Here is a 15,935-nt window from a genome sequence, read left to right as displayed (position 1 = left end):
GAACATCTTGAAAGTTTGTTTCATACATTTTTGTTTCAGTATGTTTGTTTCACCAACTTGGTGCAATAAGTGGGCAGCGCCAGTTTTGGTCATATTGTCTCAGAGAGACATTTTGAGGTGTTTTTTCAGTTTTTTGTAGATACTATAATTAAAAAGAAAGTGATGTTTCGTTTCTACTCCAGACTGTTCTTGTAGGTTGGCTGGAATGTTCTCTCATAGTGTAGTTCATCAAAATTATGGAACATATTTTTTTGTGTTATTTCATAAAAGACATGAAAGACAAAATAGCTACAACTTGATCAAAGAGCCGCTCTATTGAACTAGTGAAGAATTTCAAAATAAGTAATTTAAGGTTGGAAACGAAAGAGTTACCTCAAGTAGAGTACATAAGTTGCTTGTGTTATCCCTTTACAGTGTGTAGTGTGTGCTTGTCGCATCAGATCATAATCGCAGCTATTGAATAGTGTTGTAAATGTAGGAAGCCCCGCCCAGTGTATGTGCAGTGCTGACGTGCATGGGTGCCTCACGTGACTCTTCTGGAATGTTAACAATGCAGTAAGTGTCCAACTTTGTACTGCATTCTAATTCTGCCGTGAGTAGCGAGAAAATGGAGGACAGTCCCACGATTTTTACTCTATGCCTTTTGTGAGAGAACATCGAAAGACGATATCTGGGCAACGGGATATCAGAGAGATAGTTTACAACTTGAGTTTGAACCAGTTTCCTTGGATTAAGGTACCACTTAAATCACATGGTGAGTAGCGCAAAACTTCATTGTATATATTTGGGCGTTAAACGCGAATACGGGCATTGTTTGTTCGATTTGCAGTAGCATATCCATTTGTAAATGTGGGAAGGAAGTGAGATAGGGAGTGAACAGCACATTCTCCTGCGCTGGAATGCGGAGTCGCTCCAGCGGATCTGCGTTCCTCCTCTCGCTGCACTCCGAAAAAGACCCCGCAACTTTATTGCTTCCCAAAGTTAGTTTGTATCTATTAAAATACTCGAATGACCAATGGTCAACACTTTGGGCTTTAAAACGCAAGAACGGGAGATCTATTATCTCTGGAATATATCACAAACACCTTCCCGTTTTACATTATATTTTTTACAGCCGACGTAGAAAAAATAAGTGAATCTGGAAAAATCACGTCACAAATATTCATGCTTTGTAGGAAAAAGTGATCCGAAGATTATTCGAAAACGTTACAGTTATGTTAAAATCTCGTCGAATCTCGCGTTGACTCCAGTTGGTTATAAAATATAGCCTACTACACTACCACGAGCTGTAGGTAACTTAACTTATGTTTACAAACTCTCTATACTTTACGATCAGTCAAATATATTTGCATGAAGATATGTTTAACCATAAGACGTTGTCCTTTGAATACAGGCCCATTGCATTACTCTTGGATTGTTTTGAAAGTGTTTAATAAACTCTCACTAAATGTTTTTATTTTCCCTGCGTCCTCGAACCTTTCTCCGTATTGATAATTATTCTGTCTCATTGTTGTTACACTATTTGTTTAAAAGTTCACACTGGCCAAAGCCACCGTCTGCCTCCTTTGTACATCTCTCTTGGCCATTTCATGTGCCATATATATTGAAGAGCTATTGGTTCATGCAACCATATAGTGTCATGTGGTGAAGGATACATGTACGGCGTATACAGTACTTTTTTCTTTCCTTTTGAAAAACATTGCAAGAAGACACAGTGTTGTTGCCAACTACACTACCATTTATTGAGTGAAATGTTTCTCTTTACCCTCCAAATATTGATCTAAATGCATATACCTAAATATCTGAAATATTAGTTTTACTATTTTGTTAACTATTGTTCTAAATGTTACAATTGAGTAACTCACCATAAACCTTGTTGGAATGGTGGCGTTTGTGTGAATGTTTATGTTGGAAGCATGTATATTATTTTTATTCACAACTAGTGAATATTCTCACCTCTGGACCTAACGTCACCCCCCCCAACCCTAAAAAGATATCCATACAACATCATGAGATTTTCCTTGGGAATCAAACATATATGTGGCATTGCTGTGCTTTACCAGGCTAAGTCACAGGAACATTAAGTTCATTGCCTCTAAATGTTTCAACATGTATGCTGCATAAAAAACAAGCTTCTCTCAGTATTGCAAAGCTATTTTTTAGTTGTAAACCAATAAAAGGATCTTTAATGTCCAGACTTAGTTATTTGACATACAGGACTGACGTAGGCTCTTGGATGCACATTGACCCTTGTCCCTTCTATCTAACTCCAGCCCTGTCTCCACAGGCAAAGATGCATACCAGACTGGGATGGAACAATAATGCAGACATAACCCCTCACATGTCTTGGGAGGAGGGGGAGTGTAAGCCCTGAAAGGGCTGCCTTGGATGTGAGTAGGCCAGCATCCAACAGACGGCAGAGCCAAAGAGGCAGCAGAAGCAAAGACGAGCAACAACAGGAATTGTAATCTTCCCTCGCATCTTTCCTACTGCAGCCTGTTATCTATTTAGGTTAGACAACTCACCCCTGGTGTTTTTTGTGTGTGTGGATACAGTTGGATTGTACTAGCGTGTTTGCTTGTGAGTGGGTAATTGAAAGATCCTTTCTGTCTTTTCCAAGTGTGAAGTGTTTTTGTGTGAGAGTACTTGGATTTTTGAGTGCAAGCCAGACCAGGCCACATTTGCTCATGAGGCCTAAGACCTTCCCCGCCGCCCCGTATGTGGGCAACACGCGCCAGCGCCTGCAGGACATAAAGGAAGGACTGAAGCAACCAGCGAAGCTGGTTAGTCAGGCGCTTCATGGAGGAAGTTCAAGAGCAGAAGGGGGCAAAGGGGGTGACTCTAAGGGCAAAGACCAGGCTGGTAGGCAACAGCAGCTCAGACAACCCCAGAAGTTCAACAATTACCAGAACGCCCTACGAGAGATCCGCAAGTCTCTGAGGCCTTTTGAATGTGGTCCAGATGTCAACAAGCAGATGTTGCAGGATCTTGTCAATGCTGGTTGTGATCAGGTAAGTTTTTGTCAAAAACACTAACTGTTAAAGGACTTAATACTATATGTATATATTTTGCATATAGGGGTTTCTGAAATCCATAACAAACTTGAAGAATAGTTACCTAAACTTTATTGCGGACATAGGGCTTTGAACATTGTACACTAGATATGCAAAACAATCCATACTGTCTTTGCCAAGTCGAAAAATCATTACATAATATTGAGTGTAATAATGTTGAAATGGCAGTCAGATTTCACAACATGTTTGGTATTTAGTTTTTTCTTAAAGAGCACAGTGGAACATCTCCACCCCAAATGAAGTCGTACAGGCCAAGTTAGCCCATCCCGTTACCCCAAAATATATATTTTTTTATTAAATCATAGTTGTTCTAGTGTATGTGAGAAGTGCTGTGTGATAGCATATTTTGTCCAGCTACTCTTTAGCAAATTTTTAAAATTATATTCATAGGTCATTGTATACATGTTAAATATAAATACTGTATAGTTGCTCTGTTTCCGAAACCTTGTATCTTCATTTTGAGATTACATTTTTTTGCCATAAAATCATCACCATGTCTAACCATTAAAAAGTGCTTGTCAACTTTGACATCACAGTATTAAATATATTAAATTGTACAGTGTTTTTCCATTTCCAGAAAAATTGCACATTTGGACATACAAGGTTTCAGACAAAGATAAAATAATTAAAAAATGATTTATTTTCAATAATTAAACACTGTGTTGTCAAAGTTGACAATCTTTGCCCAACCCACAGGCAAACATGATGGATAACCAAAAGTAATGATTTCTGTAAAAAATAAAAACCATGAAACCATAGAGAGAGATTTAAGGTTTCAGTCCGACAGCGGCGATATTGTGTTATTGGGGCTTCGCTACTAATATTCCGGCCCTGTGATTGCATTAGCTATGAGAGGAATGCTGTGTTCAAGCCCATGCACAACACCACAGAGAAATCCACCACGGCCCAGTGGAATTACGAGGCCTAGCTGAAGGGAGCCGAGCTGCTTTTACATGGCTAAATAAGAGACCGGAATGGGGCTTTTTTAGGTCTCTGAAATTTCAAACATGCTATCAGATAAAGTATAGAATGGAGTTGGGATCAGGTTGTCTTGATGTGAACTTGATGCTCTTTAATGTTCGTCATTTTCTTTGATCCTGATGCTTGGTTTATTCATACAATGGGTCAAAATATTTTTTTGTGTCGTATAAATGGGATTTTTTTAAGACATCTGTATTCTCCTTAAATTGTGTCGTAGATATAGATATGAATTTCACTGTCAGGTTGCAAAACATGTACAGCATCAGTACGTAGAAGAACGGTTCAGTTGAGTTTTAATGGCTGGTACAGTGTCCCTGGCAAGAGTGAAAGACTGTCCTTTTTCCCAGTCCTTCTCGTGTTTCTCTCCTCACATGTCTTTGTTTATTTTCATACACTGAATTGAAGGTTTTTATTTCGATGTTATGAAAACATGAAATTTGTGTTTTGCGGCTCATCTCTAACTATTCAGATTTAGCATCGCCAAAACTAAACTTTGACTGTTTTCTCTCACCCTTTTCCGGTCTCACCATTGAGCCGTACACCCCAGGCACCTAGATGTTCCTTTAAAGTGTGACATTCATTTTTTTATTAATAGTGATATAGTAGTCATTATTGTGTAATGCCATGTTGTGTGACTTGGTATTTTTAGTTTTCTGTTCGCCTCTGACTAGGGCCTCTGTTCCTCCTTTGACCCTTTGTGCATTCCAGAGAAGTAAATGGCCGCCTCTGGTCTTTCCCTGGGTTTCTTTAGCTTGATCGTTATCATTGGTTTTGGACCTCACAAATTGCACAGCGACGTGGCTCATGGTTATATAACTAAGTTTAAAGAGGAAATGTTTTGGGTGAGGAAGGGGGGCTGGTGTTAGGACGAAGATGAGTATGACATGTGTTGTGGATTTGTGGTTTTGAGCTTCGGATTTGAAAAGCTGCCTGCATTCACCATGCATGTGATGTTTGTGTCTTCGGGGAATACACAAAATATTGTATTTGTGCAGTGTTGTGTTGGCATATTATATTCAAGCATGTTGTAAAGTTTAGTTTATGCTTGACAATGTACATAAATCCAGTTTGATCAGGCTTTCAAGCATCTTCTGGTCTGGGCTGGCCAAATTACAGTAACCTGTTATATCTAGTTATAATCAATTTTATTATGGATTAAAACATTTAAATAAATAAATATATAATTGAATAACTTAGGCAAATACACATATTGCTTCACAGTCCAGTTGATGTTCTCACTACCTCTGTACGTATGATGTCTGTACGCTCCTACATATGGAGGACTGTAGAGTTCTACATATGGCTTTAATTTTTATGTCCAGTGGAGGAATGTTTAAAATTTGGGTCAAAGTGGAAGCTTATAAAAATGGCTTTTTGAACAGTGGCTGAACACACTTATGTCACTTCAGACAGGAAGATACTTTTTAAGTAAGAGTCAAAAAAGAAAGAGAAATGTTTGTTTGTTTGTGTTGGTACTTTCCGTCACCGCAGTCAGAGATTGAATATCTAGCGTAGCTTTGAGGCTTGCGGTGCTGACCGTCAAGACACGGGTGAAACTACAAGGAGATATTTTGGGAATGACGAGTATGAATGGTAAAGACATATTGGAACTGAAAGATCTCCAAAATAAAGAGGGGAGGAGAAAGAAGATTGAAGATTGAAGCATAGATTTTCACATAGTTGGAATTCTTGCTTCCTGCTTCATGGAATGTCCGGAACATCTGCCCGCATGACACTGGAGGTCAGGGTTGAAAGTCTGACCAAGGGCCAAAAGCCAGGCCCAACCCTTTCCTAAACCAGACTGTAGTACATGTTGGATTGATGTGTGAATGTGTGTGAAAGAAAGAGTGGCGCCATGAAATCACTATGGGGGACGAGAAGGGACACACCCTTCAGTGGACTGTGATGGAATGCAATCACGGACAGACAGCATGTGTTTGGGGTATTTCCTCTGTGCTGTTGGTCCTGGTGCTTTTTACAGTACATACAATGGTGCCTTCATACGTACAGTATGTAATTGGCTAAAGGGGTTGTTCACCCAAAAATCTGTTACATTTACTCGTATCATTCCAAACCTTTATGACTTTTATTTTTCTGCAGAACAGAAAATAAGATATTTTGAAGAATGTTGTTGACCAAACAACACTGGCTCCCATGAACTTCTATTGTATTGTCACAAAACCACAAAGACATTTCTCCAAAAAAATTATTTTGTATTTCACAGAATAAAGAGTCATATAAAGGTTTTCAATGACCTGATTGGGAATTTCTGTTCCCACAAGCATTTTGGCATACTGGTGGCTATACACATTGATATGCAGTAATTCTAACTAGCATTCAGGGAATGTGCAGAATTTGTGTGGATGTGACTGAGTGTACCCACTGTTTGAATGACAGCTCATTTACGGCCATTTCATTTTTACTCCATTTCCCTTTTGTCAGGGACAGGATCATCTCAAAGACACTGAAATATGAATGTATTTAATATGAACAGTAGTTTTATTATATTTTTCCTATTTGCTGTTCTCCAAATTTCATCTGAACACTGGAAAATCTACTTTTTTATTTACTTTTTTCCCCATGGCATGCTTTGTGCAGTGTCGTGGATGGCCAATGGGTGGCAGCTTGAAACACTGTGCTCCAGAATTTGGTTTGAGCAAAATGTCTTCTGAATGAAGTCATATGCCATTCAAGGGGATTTCCTCATATTGGTGTGGGTCTGTGTGCACAGAAGATTGTACACGTCTTGAGTTGTCTCATTTTGTGACTGCAGTGATCCGAAATAAAATAAGGAAATCTGAGTGGGTCGGCTGTGGGTTGTTGACACGGGTCACGGTTACTAAAAAGCAATAGAATTGCTCAAGTTTAGACTTTTTTCATATATTTGTGGACTGGTACAGGAAGGAGTTTGTGCATAACTTGAAGAGGAAGCATCTGCATGCATTGTTAACTATTCTCTGCTGTGTGTTTGTCTGCATTTTTGGTGTGTTTTACATGCATGTTTACTTATGAACATGTTTTATAAATTTTGGAGGTGCCCTGAGTCAGTTTTTCACAACCAATGCAATTACAACAAAGAAATTAACATTTGTTTGTGATAAATAGATTTACACTTCTTTATAGGTAGATCATGTGGCTCATGGCCTTTTATATGAAGAAAGTCTTGTCCAGTTAGTGATAGATCAGGCGTCAGCATGCTCACTGAGCTTCAAGAACTTTATTGCAAATGCCATGGAGGCAGATATTTTAAGCTTGCTAATATATGCTGCATTACATAGTAGCTTGATGGGCAGGCCTTGTAATACCCAGACTAAGCTCTTAAAATATAAGATATAGCTGAGGGAGTTATGTCAGTCAGTAGCCAATCATTTTTTAACCCATTCCATGAAATTTGTGTGTTGTCATTTCCTCAAACAGGAAATGGCAGTGCGTGCCCTGAAACAGACCGGCAGTCGTAACATTGAGGCAGCGTTGGAATACATAAGTAAAATGGGTTACCTGGACCCGCACAACGAACAGATTGTACGTGTCATCAAACAGACGTCCCCAGGTATGTACTGACTGACACTGAAACAAATTACAATAGTAAGATATGCATATAATGTTATTAACAGCAATTAAACTGGAGATGTCCATTCTAATCCTCTAGGAAAGGGTGGCATGTCAAATTTGATGGACCACCGGTCAGCAATCGAGGCCACTGGGGATGGTGCCATGCCCACTTATCACCAAATGGGAGCTCCACTGTATGAAGGAGCTAGTTATGGGGTTGATGGTGACATACCTCGTGCATACATGGGTCCACCAACAGTCATTAACTACATGCCACCTCCTGCCAATCCATCACAGGTTCCTGCCATGGGAAACCCGATGGGTCGTCCTGCCAGCATGGGTGCCTATTCTTCAAGCATGTCTGGCCAGAACAACCCGGGGGGCCCTATGTACACACCTGGTCCAGCTCAGGCAAAAGGGTACCCAGGTGGGATAGACCAGGCTATGATGGGCTACAGTGTGCCTGGACCACCCATGCAACTCCAGTCCCAACCCTCAGGGGGCCCTGGCCCTCATTATGACTACAGGCCTTCCAGCTATGGGGTCAAACGCAGCGCTTCCTTCCAGAATAAGATGCCCCCATTAGCACCAGAAAACTATGTTAATATGCCAAGTAAAGGAGCAATGGGCCAAAATGGTGGTGGCTATCCTCCCAACTTATATTTGCCACCACATTCCCATCCCCGCCAAGCCAGCCCCACCTCACATCAAGTTCACATGATGCCACGGCCCACTGGAGCAATGGGTGCAGAGTTCTCAGATGTCCCCCAAAGCCTCCTTACCCCTTCTAGGGCCAGTCTTAACCTTGATCTGTATGAGCATCACTGGTCAGGAGCCCAAGTTCCTGAGGGTACTCCACCAGCCCGGCAGGCTCAGGGGCCCTTCAGAGGGGAGGTACGTGTACCCAGCAGGACCAATTCGTTCAACAACCACCAAAAGGTGACTGTTAGGCAGACATTGCCAACTGCAGCTGCTGTTGCTGGCAAGCAGGAGGCACCCTTGGGTCCACCGAACACAATCACTGCAGTGACCTCCCCACCAATCCAGCCGCCCGTTAAGAGTATACGGGTCATGAGGCCTGAGCCAAAGACAGCCGTGGGTCCATGCCACCCAGGCTGGCTGAGCACACAAGTCCAAGAAGCACCAGAGTCTCATGCATACATACCAGATGAGACTTTTACCCTGGAATCCAACCAAGAGCACCGCTGCCCACCTCCACCTTACCCCAAAACTCTTCTCCTGCCTGGATCTGGACCAGAGTCTGCATCCATTGAGTCCAGCACCATGGGTGGACTGCAAGATGTCAGTGCAACGAGTAGGACTGTCCAGTGTGCCTCAGTGGGAAAGCAGGAGGAAGCTGCCTCCAAAGACAAAGGCAAGACAAGCAAAGGAGAAAAGGTTGTGAAAGATAAGAAGCAGATCCAGACCTCACCAGTACCTGTGCGGAAAAACGCCCGTGATGAAGAAAAGAGGGAGTCACGCATTAAGAGTTACTCTCCCTTTGCTTTTAAGTTCTACATGGAGCAGCATGTGGAGAATGTGATGAAGACGTACCAGCAGAAGCTCAACCGCAGGATGCAGCTGGAGCAGGAGATGTCCAAGGTGAGTAAGGCCTCCATTGACAAAAAAATGTATTGCTTGATTTTAACAACAACAAAATTGTCAGAAATGTTATGTATTTTCATTGTTTATTTACTTTATTTACTGTGGTCATCAAATGCAACAACATTCTTTTTTATCTTTTCCACTAGGCTGGCCTATCAGAGGCAGAGCAGGAACAGATGAGGAAGATGCTTTACCAGAAGGAATCTAATTACAATCGACTACGCCGTGCCAAGATGGACAAGTCTATGTTTGTCAAAATCAAGACCCTCGGCATTGGAGCCTTTGGTGAGGTTTGTCTTACGCGCAAAGTGGACACTGGGGCTCTATATGCAATGAAGACTCTACGGAAAAAAGATGTTCTGAACCGGAACCAAGTAGCCCATGTGAAAGCAGAACGTGACATCTTGGCAGAGGCTGACAATGAGTGGGTAGTCAGACTGTACTACTCATTCCAGGATAGAGATAGTCTATACTTCGTCATGGATTACATTCCTGGAGGTGATATGATGAGCCTGCTGATCCGTATGGGGGTTTTCCCAGAGCCCTTAGCAAGGTTCTACATTGCAGAGTTGACCCTAGCCATCGAGAGTGTGCATAAAATGGGTTTCATCCACAGAGATATTAAGCCAGACAACATTCTTATTGACCTGGATGGACACATCAAACTGACCGATTTTGGTTTATGTACTGGGTTCCGCTGGACTCACAACTCTAAATATTACCAAAAAGGTAAGGGAAATCAAGGCAAGGCAATGCGCAGGTTTTGAAAATGTGCCTTTTGTGAGTGTATTAATTTTCCCTCGCCATTTTGGAGTACATGGTACTGTAATCAAGCTGAAACTAGTCAGTTATATCTTATATGATTGAATTAGAGGTCTTCATGGTCCCTAAACCAGACCCAGACCCGTCTGATATTTTTTCATTTTGACCCAGACCTGTGCAGAACCGAGTAAAATCATAAATTTACTACCTGATGCGGGCCTGAATATTATTTCAAATCTGGTCAGCATATATTTACACAGCAAATTCAGTCTGTAAACAAGTTGCGAAAATAAAACCTTTTGTCTTGACCGTAAGTAGCCTTCTGCCTCCCTTACTTGAATGAAACAAATGAGAATTGCATAAATTTTATTCGTCTCTCACCAATTGAAAGAAGGTGTTTAATTCCATTCATTGTTCCAGCTTCAAAAGTCTGCTTGCTTTCACGGTGACGAATGACAGCGACTTTGCACGTTTGCGTTTTTCTCAAGTAAAATCATCTTAGATTGTTTGCCCTGTTCAACTACAATAATGATTGCTTGTTTACTGCCATCCATGAATGCTGACATTAGCAGCACTTGTTTGCTTTCATCTCTGTGCTCTCTGGGCCGAGTCTGACCAAATTTTTTTGATATATCAAGACGGTTCATTCATATTATTTTTAACATGAGGAAAAAGTGGAATACTCGTGAAACTCTGCTCGTGTTTGTTCCCTTATTTCCAGACTCAACATTTTCCTTTCCTAATTTGACGAGATGCACGTTACTAAATAATGTTAAACAGACCCGGGACCCGAAGTAATACATTTGGGACACGACTCGGACCCGGCTGACCATATAAAATATAGACCCGGACGTGTAAGGGTTGGGTCCTGGGTCCTCCTCTAGACTGAATTACCTCAAGTTTTTACCCTTACCCTGCAACTCACCATTTCCATTAGAATATGTGTATTTCCTTTATTTGTGTAGTGTGTAGCCACCCTTGGCCCTATGGAGATTTCATTTTATTGACTGCCTTTATTTTGTTCCTTCTGCCCTATTTAGGGAACCATATCCGGCAGGATAGTATGGAACCAAGTGACTTTTGGGATGATGTCTCCAACTGTCGTTGTGGTGACCGGCTCATGACTTTGGAGCAACGGGCAACTCGTCAGCACCAGCGATGCCTGGCACACTCTCTGGTGGGCACTCCAAACTACATAGCCCCTGAGGTGCTTCTCCGCAAAGGTAGGACTAGCACCTTGACAGCCAACAAATTGCCTTAGACAACTGGTCATCAATCTAACGTGATATGTGATTTAAATATGCAGGATACACACAGCTGTGTGACTGGTGGAGTGTGGGAGTAATCCTGTTTGAGATGCTGGTTGGCCAACCACCATTTCTTGCTCCAACCCCAACAGAGACACAGCTTAAGGTAAGAAAGATACCTACAGAATCTTGGGTTCCTTTGGGTTGACGAAAGGTCTTAATAGAGGAAATTGTGTTGTTTTTGGTGTGTTGATGAGTGGCTGTAAAGGACTGCAGTTGTTAATCTCTTCACACCCACAGGTGATAAACTGGGAGAACACACTGCAGGTGCCTCCACAAGTGAAACTGAGCCCCGAAGCAATCGATATCATTGGTCGGCTGTGCTGCTCGTCTGAAGAGCGTTTGGGCGGCAACGGGGCTGGAGAGATTAAAGCTCACCCATTCTTTTCTGAAATTGATTTCTCCAGCAATCTCCGCACACAGCCCGCACCCTACCGACCTAAGATAGCCCACCCCATGGATACATCTAACTTTGATCCCGTGGAAGAGGAGGGAGGACCAGGGGCCTGGAGTGACAGCGGGGACAGCACACGCACTTGGGAAATCCTTTGTTCCCCTCACGGCAAACACCCTGAGCATGCTTTCTACGAGTTCACCTTCCGCAGGTTTTTTGATGATAACGGTTGCCCATTCCGTTATCCCAAGCCTGCCGAGACAATGCAAGACCTGCCCGATACTCGCGGGACCAGTAGTGTAAAGCCTGAAGTGGAGGGAGAAGAGATTCATGAAGAGGAAGGAGAAGAACAAGGAGAAGGTTGTGAGCCAGTATATGTTTGAGACTGTCAGAAAGGGTGTTTATGCTGCTCAACCTTTATCCAACGGAGGCTTCAACAGTTAACACGCTGCATCTCCTGCTCTTCTTTTAAACCCAGCTTTCTCTTCAAGGTGTATTTTTGTACATTAAATAGATGGAAGAACATGGAGAAACATAGGCAAGGTTCCATGTAAAGAAAATTGTATTCCCCCAAAATCCTTAAGCAGTATCCTTTGCCTGTTCAAAAATACCGAAGCTCTGACCTGGGACCAATGAAGTATACAAGCTGTGCAGCTTAAATCCAGGGGATTTTGGTGTGATGGATATATTTGGCTACAGAGAGGTGTAGTTGCTGCTCTGTGGTTTGTCAGTCTCATGGTTAGTGTTAGCTGTGTCCATTCCTTTATTCTACTGGGTGAAAATAACCCAGTGTTTATGAAAACACGTCCTTCACCTCTCTCAGCCTGGTGACGCTAACACAGCCATTCCCAACACCAGTGAGGCCATGGTGAGGGAAAATAGAGCCGGGCCTGGGATTGTGGATTTGAACTTTGGTTATGATTAGGAGACGATATTAAAAAGCAGAAAGATACCTTCCCCACATACAATATCAATGCAACATGCAAACGCATTGTTTTTAATGACTGTGGAGGGTTGCATTTTTTTATGAAACATAAAACCAAACGGAACAAAGTTAAATGCAGTGTTTCTGTGTTTTGATGTTAAACACAGAAACATGCTAACTAGGCTATATTTTCTAGAATGACAATTCAGTAGCCAGATTTTCACCATACTGTTTACAAAAAGGCGTTTGAGATGATTTTGTGGCGCCACCACATGGTTGACACTCTCCAATCATGTCTTTGAAGACACCGCATTATATTATTAAGTTTTCATTATAAAACGTGCAAAGTCCAAAAGCTCACTCTATATTTTGCAGGTAGATACACTAATAATAAGCATGTTGTAAATATATCTATACTTCAGTTTATGTTAAAATGGGTCAATATATCAGGTCAAATGGTGCTCTCCTGAGTGATGCAGTATTGAGACAAAACGGTCTGTATGTACACCCAGCACTTCATGAACATGGGACCCTAAAACTCCCATCACTGTTTTAGTAGTTACACTCTTTAGATGTTCCGGCAAGCTTATGCTTAAATGCAAAAATATTTGTGTGGTGAAACTTACAGGTAAGCGTGTTAATGCCACAAAACTATCATGCAATATGAAACATTTAAGACTAAAAGTGACACACATCCTGCTTGCTTGGAGTAAAAAAGTTTGCAAAGTAAAAAGGTGTTAAATTAGCTACTCAACAAAATGTTTCAGTATTCAAAAATTTACTTCGCATAAGTTTGTGAGTTGAATTGCCAAAGTATTGCTTTGTTAATTAATTAGTTGACGTTTGCTTTAACTTGTTTAAAGGCTTGCCTTCCTAAACCTGTTCGCAGTAATAGCTTTGAAGTCGTCTTTGCTTTCATGTATATCTAACGCACACGGTGCATTATTTTTAAAGGTTTGCCTTCTCAGACACCTGCAATCCAGATCAATGTCAGCTGAGAAACCGTAGAAAAGCTGGAGGACGCTCTAGTCATTTCCATTTGAAAAACTATTACCGCTTTATTCATTTCCAATTTCTCCGTCTTAATTGCAATCATAGTGGCGATCTTAAAAGTCAGGGGGTTTGTTTTCGTTGTGTCTGTTCACCCTAATCCAGATCCACTGGATTTTTTTCTATCATCATCAGATAATTATTTCAGACAACTTTAACTGAAAACTTGCAAAGACGCGTTGACATCGAGCCTGCTGCACCATCTCAATGTGGGACTGCACGCAGCACAGTATTATAACGGAATGGTCTACGACTGAAACGTAAAGAAACATTAAGAATACATTTAGGCAGAAACGCTTAAGCATACAGATGAAAAAGTGGTGAAAGAAAGGCAAATGTATCTGATGGTATGACTATGTGCAATACAGAAAATACATTATATAGTTTTCTAATTACAACAAATAGCCTTTATAACTTTAAAAACTGAATTATGTTATGTAAAAGTATATATTATATTGATTTATATAGTTTCGTGACCCAATGCTGCTTATTATTAATATTACAATTTAAAGTACAATATCATCCATGTAATTTCATTTGAACTTTCTCTTTGTATAAAGTGTGGAATTGATTGTCAGTGTGATTGATCTGGTGTGAGACGAACTGCGTGCCTTCTTATGAATGTGTGGGTGTGTGCACCACATGCTGATCAGTATTTTTTAGATGGAAAGACATCATCATCTTGCTCTCAGGCCGGTCCTGACAGTAAGAGAAGTGTTCTTGGACGTTAGTTTGAGAAAGATAAAGAATCAAGAATGAATGCTTGTCATTTGGGACTGATAGAGATGTTGATGGAATTCATAACAGGACGGATGTTAGGAAGGATATTAAAACATCGTATGCATGTTTTGACTTACTTTGTGATAAGTCCAATTTATACTTATGCCTTCGTATGATCTAATCGCTTGTTGTGATCGTGGGTCACTGCATGAAATGTTCTCTTTAAAGTATCTCTCGAGCTGACTGACAATCATGTGGTTACGTGCTTGCATTATACCAAACTGAGATGTCAATTCAGATGTCGAGTTAAACTGCCCCTTATAGCCACTGACTTAGAGGTTTAAAACAACAAAACGTTCAATGATAATCGTTTTATTGTTTTTCTCTGTTGTGCCAATTTGATCAATCTTAAAGGGATAGTTCATCCAAAACTAAAGTGTCATTATTTATTTACCTTTTTTATTCAAAATCTTTGGAGCACACAAAAAAGATCATGTCTTGATGTTTTGTGTCTTTATAATGAAAGTATTTGGTTACCAACATTTTTCAAAATTTCTTCTTTTGTGTTCTGCAGATGTCTAGATACAGGTTCGGAATGGCTATTTTCGGGTGAATCCTTAAAATGAAATTTTGACATGTATTAAGAAGTTTTACCGTGCCATTGTGTATTCAAACTCAAATTTTTATTGTGTTTGCTATTGACTCTGATGTTTTGCTAACCCATATTTATCAGAACGGACCACTCGGTGAAAAAGTATTTAAAAATCCCTCACAGAGTCAGGTTTAGGGTTTGAATGTAATGTGTGTGTTATGGGAAGGATGGTTACTCTGTGTTTTACTTTTGAAAGTGTTGACTGACAATCTTTGACTGTATTTTGAACTGCGTGATGATGGGACTTTTCCTATAATGTATGTTTTTGTATTTTAATGGATGAATGGGTTGGGACTTTTTAACGTTTGTAATCGTTAAATGTATTATACAATACTGTTACTATTGAACATATATTTATACAGATATACATATTTTTTGTATCATTTTATTATTTTTCTCTTTCCAAGCTAACTTTTGACCCCCATGTCTACAGTATTACAGACAGTATGCCTTTGGATTTATATCATATTTTTACATGTATGTATGAGTTGAGAATGTTTAAGAAATGCTTTCACTGTCCTCACGTGTAAATGTATAGGCCTATGTCTAAATTAAATTAAACAAATCAGCCATTTGTTTGTCCCATCTTTGGTGTGCGTGAAGGGTGAGGCTGACACACCCTTGATGTTATTTGGTGATGCTGCACATTAGGGTACACATGTATTTCGTTTAAAGTTTTTGCTCACATGGCTCGATAACAGTAATCGTGAAGAAATAATTGCCAATCAAAATAGCTAGAGCTGATAAATGGTTACAACAACAAAACGATATAATTCTCTGACACAAATTGTGAGTACTTTTCAAAGTCAAATGAAATGATCAAATATGTGGATCTACTGGATTAACGGCTATAATGATATTCTGGTTTTAAAGGAAGCTAGTCTCCATAAATCTGTTTTGGTAATGTGGGATT

The 15,935-nt window shown here is 40.5% G+C and overlaps 1 protein-coding gene across 1 annotated transcript; it reads left to right on the top strand.

The window, feature by feature from the left end:
• The first annotated feature begins 573 nt into the window (after nt 1-573).
• lats2 (large tumor suppressor kinase 2) lies at nt 574-15,589 on the top strand. Its single transcript, XM_079463761.1, has 9 exons — nt 574-754; nt 2,288-2,511; nt 2,621-3,011; nt 7,473-7,605; nt 7,705-9,209; nt 9,359-9,941; nt 11,015-11,197; nt 11,281-11,387; nt 11,522-15,589. The coding sequence occupies exons 3-9, from the start codon at nt 2,688-2,690 to the stop codon at nt 12,056-12,058; spliced, it is 3,372 nt and encodes a 1,123-aa protein (XP_079319887.1). The 5' UTR covers nt 574-754; nt 2,288-2,511; nt 2,621-2,687; the 3' UTR covers nt 12,059-15,589.
• The last annotated feature ends 346 nt before the right edge of the window (nt 15,590-15,935 follow it).

This window comes from Barbatula barbatula, assembly GCF_947034865.1.
Source record: "Barbatula barbatula genome assembly, chromosome: 9".
Taxonomy (NCBI): Eukaryota; Metazoa; Chordata; class Actinopteri; order Cypriniformes; family Nemacheilidae; genus Barbatula; species Barbatula barbatula.
The sequence above is the reverse complement of the archived record's forward strand: the minus strand, read 5'-3'. Positions and strand labels throughout refer to the sequence as shown.

Excerpts from the sequence above, each read along its gene's own strand:
- lats2 (XM_079463761.1), top strand. The coding sequence starts at position 2,688 with ATGAGGCCTAAGACCTTCCCCGCCGCCCCGTATGTGGGCAACACGCGC. Across the intron at positions 9,942-11,014 it reads CTCTAAATATTACCAAAAAG|GGAACCATATCCGGCAGGAT; the intron begins GTAAGGGAAATC and ends TGCCCTATTTAG. Across the intron at positions 11,198-11,280 it reads TGAGGTGCTTCTCCGCAAAG|GATACACACAGCTGTGTGAC; the intron begins GTAGGACTAGCA and ends TTAAATATGCAG.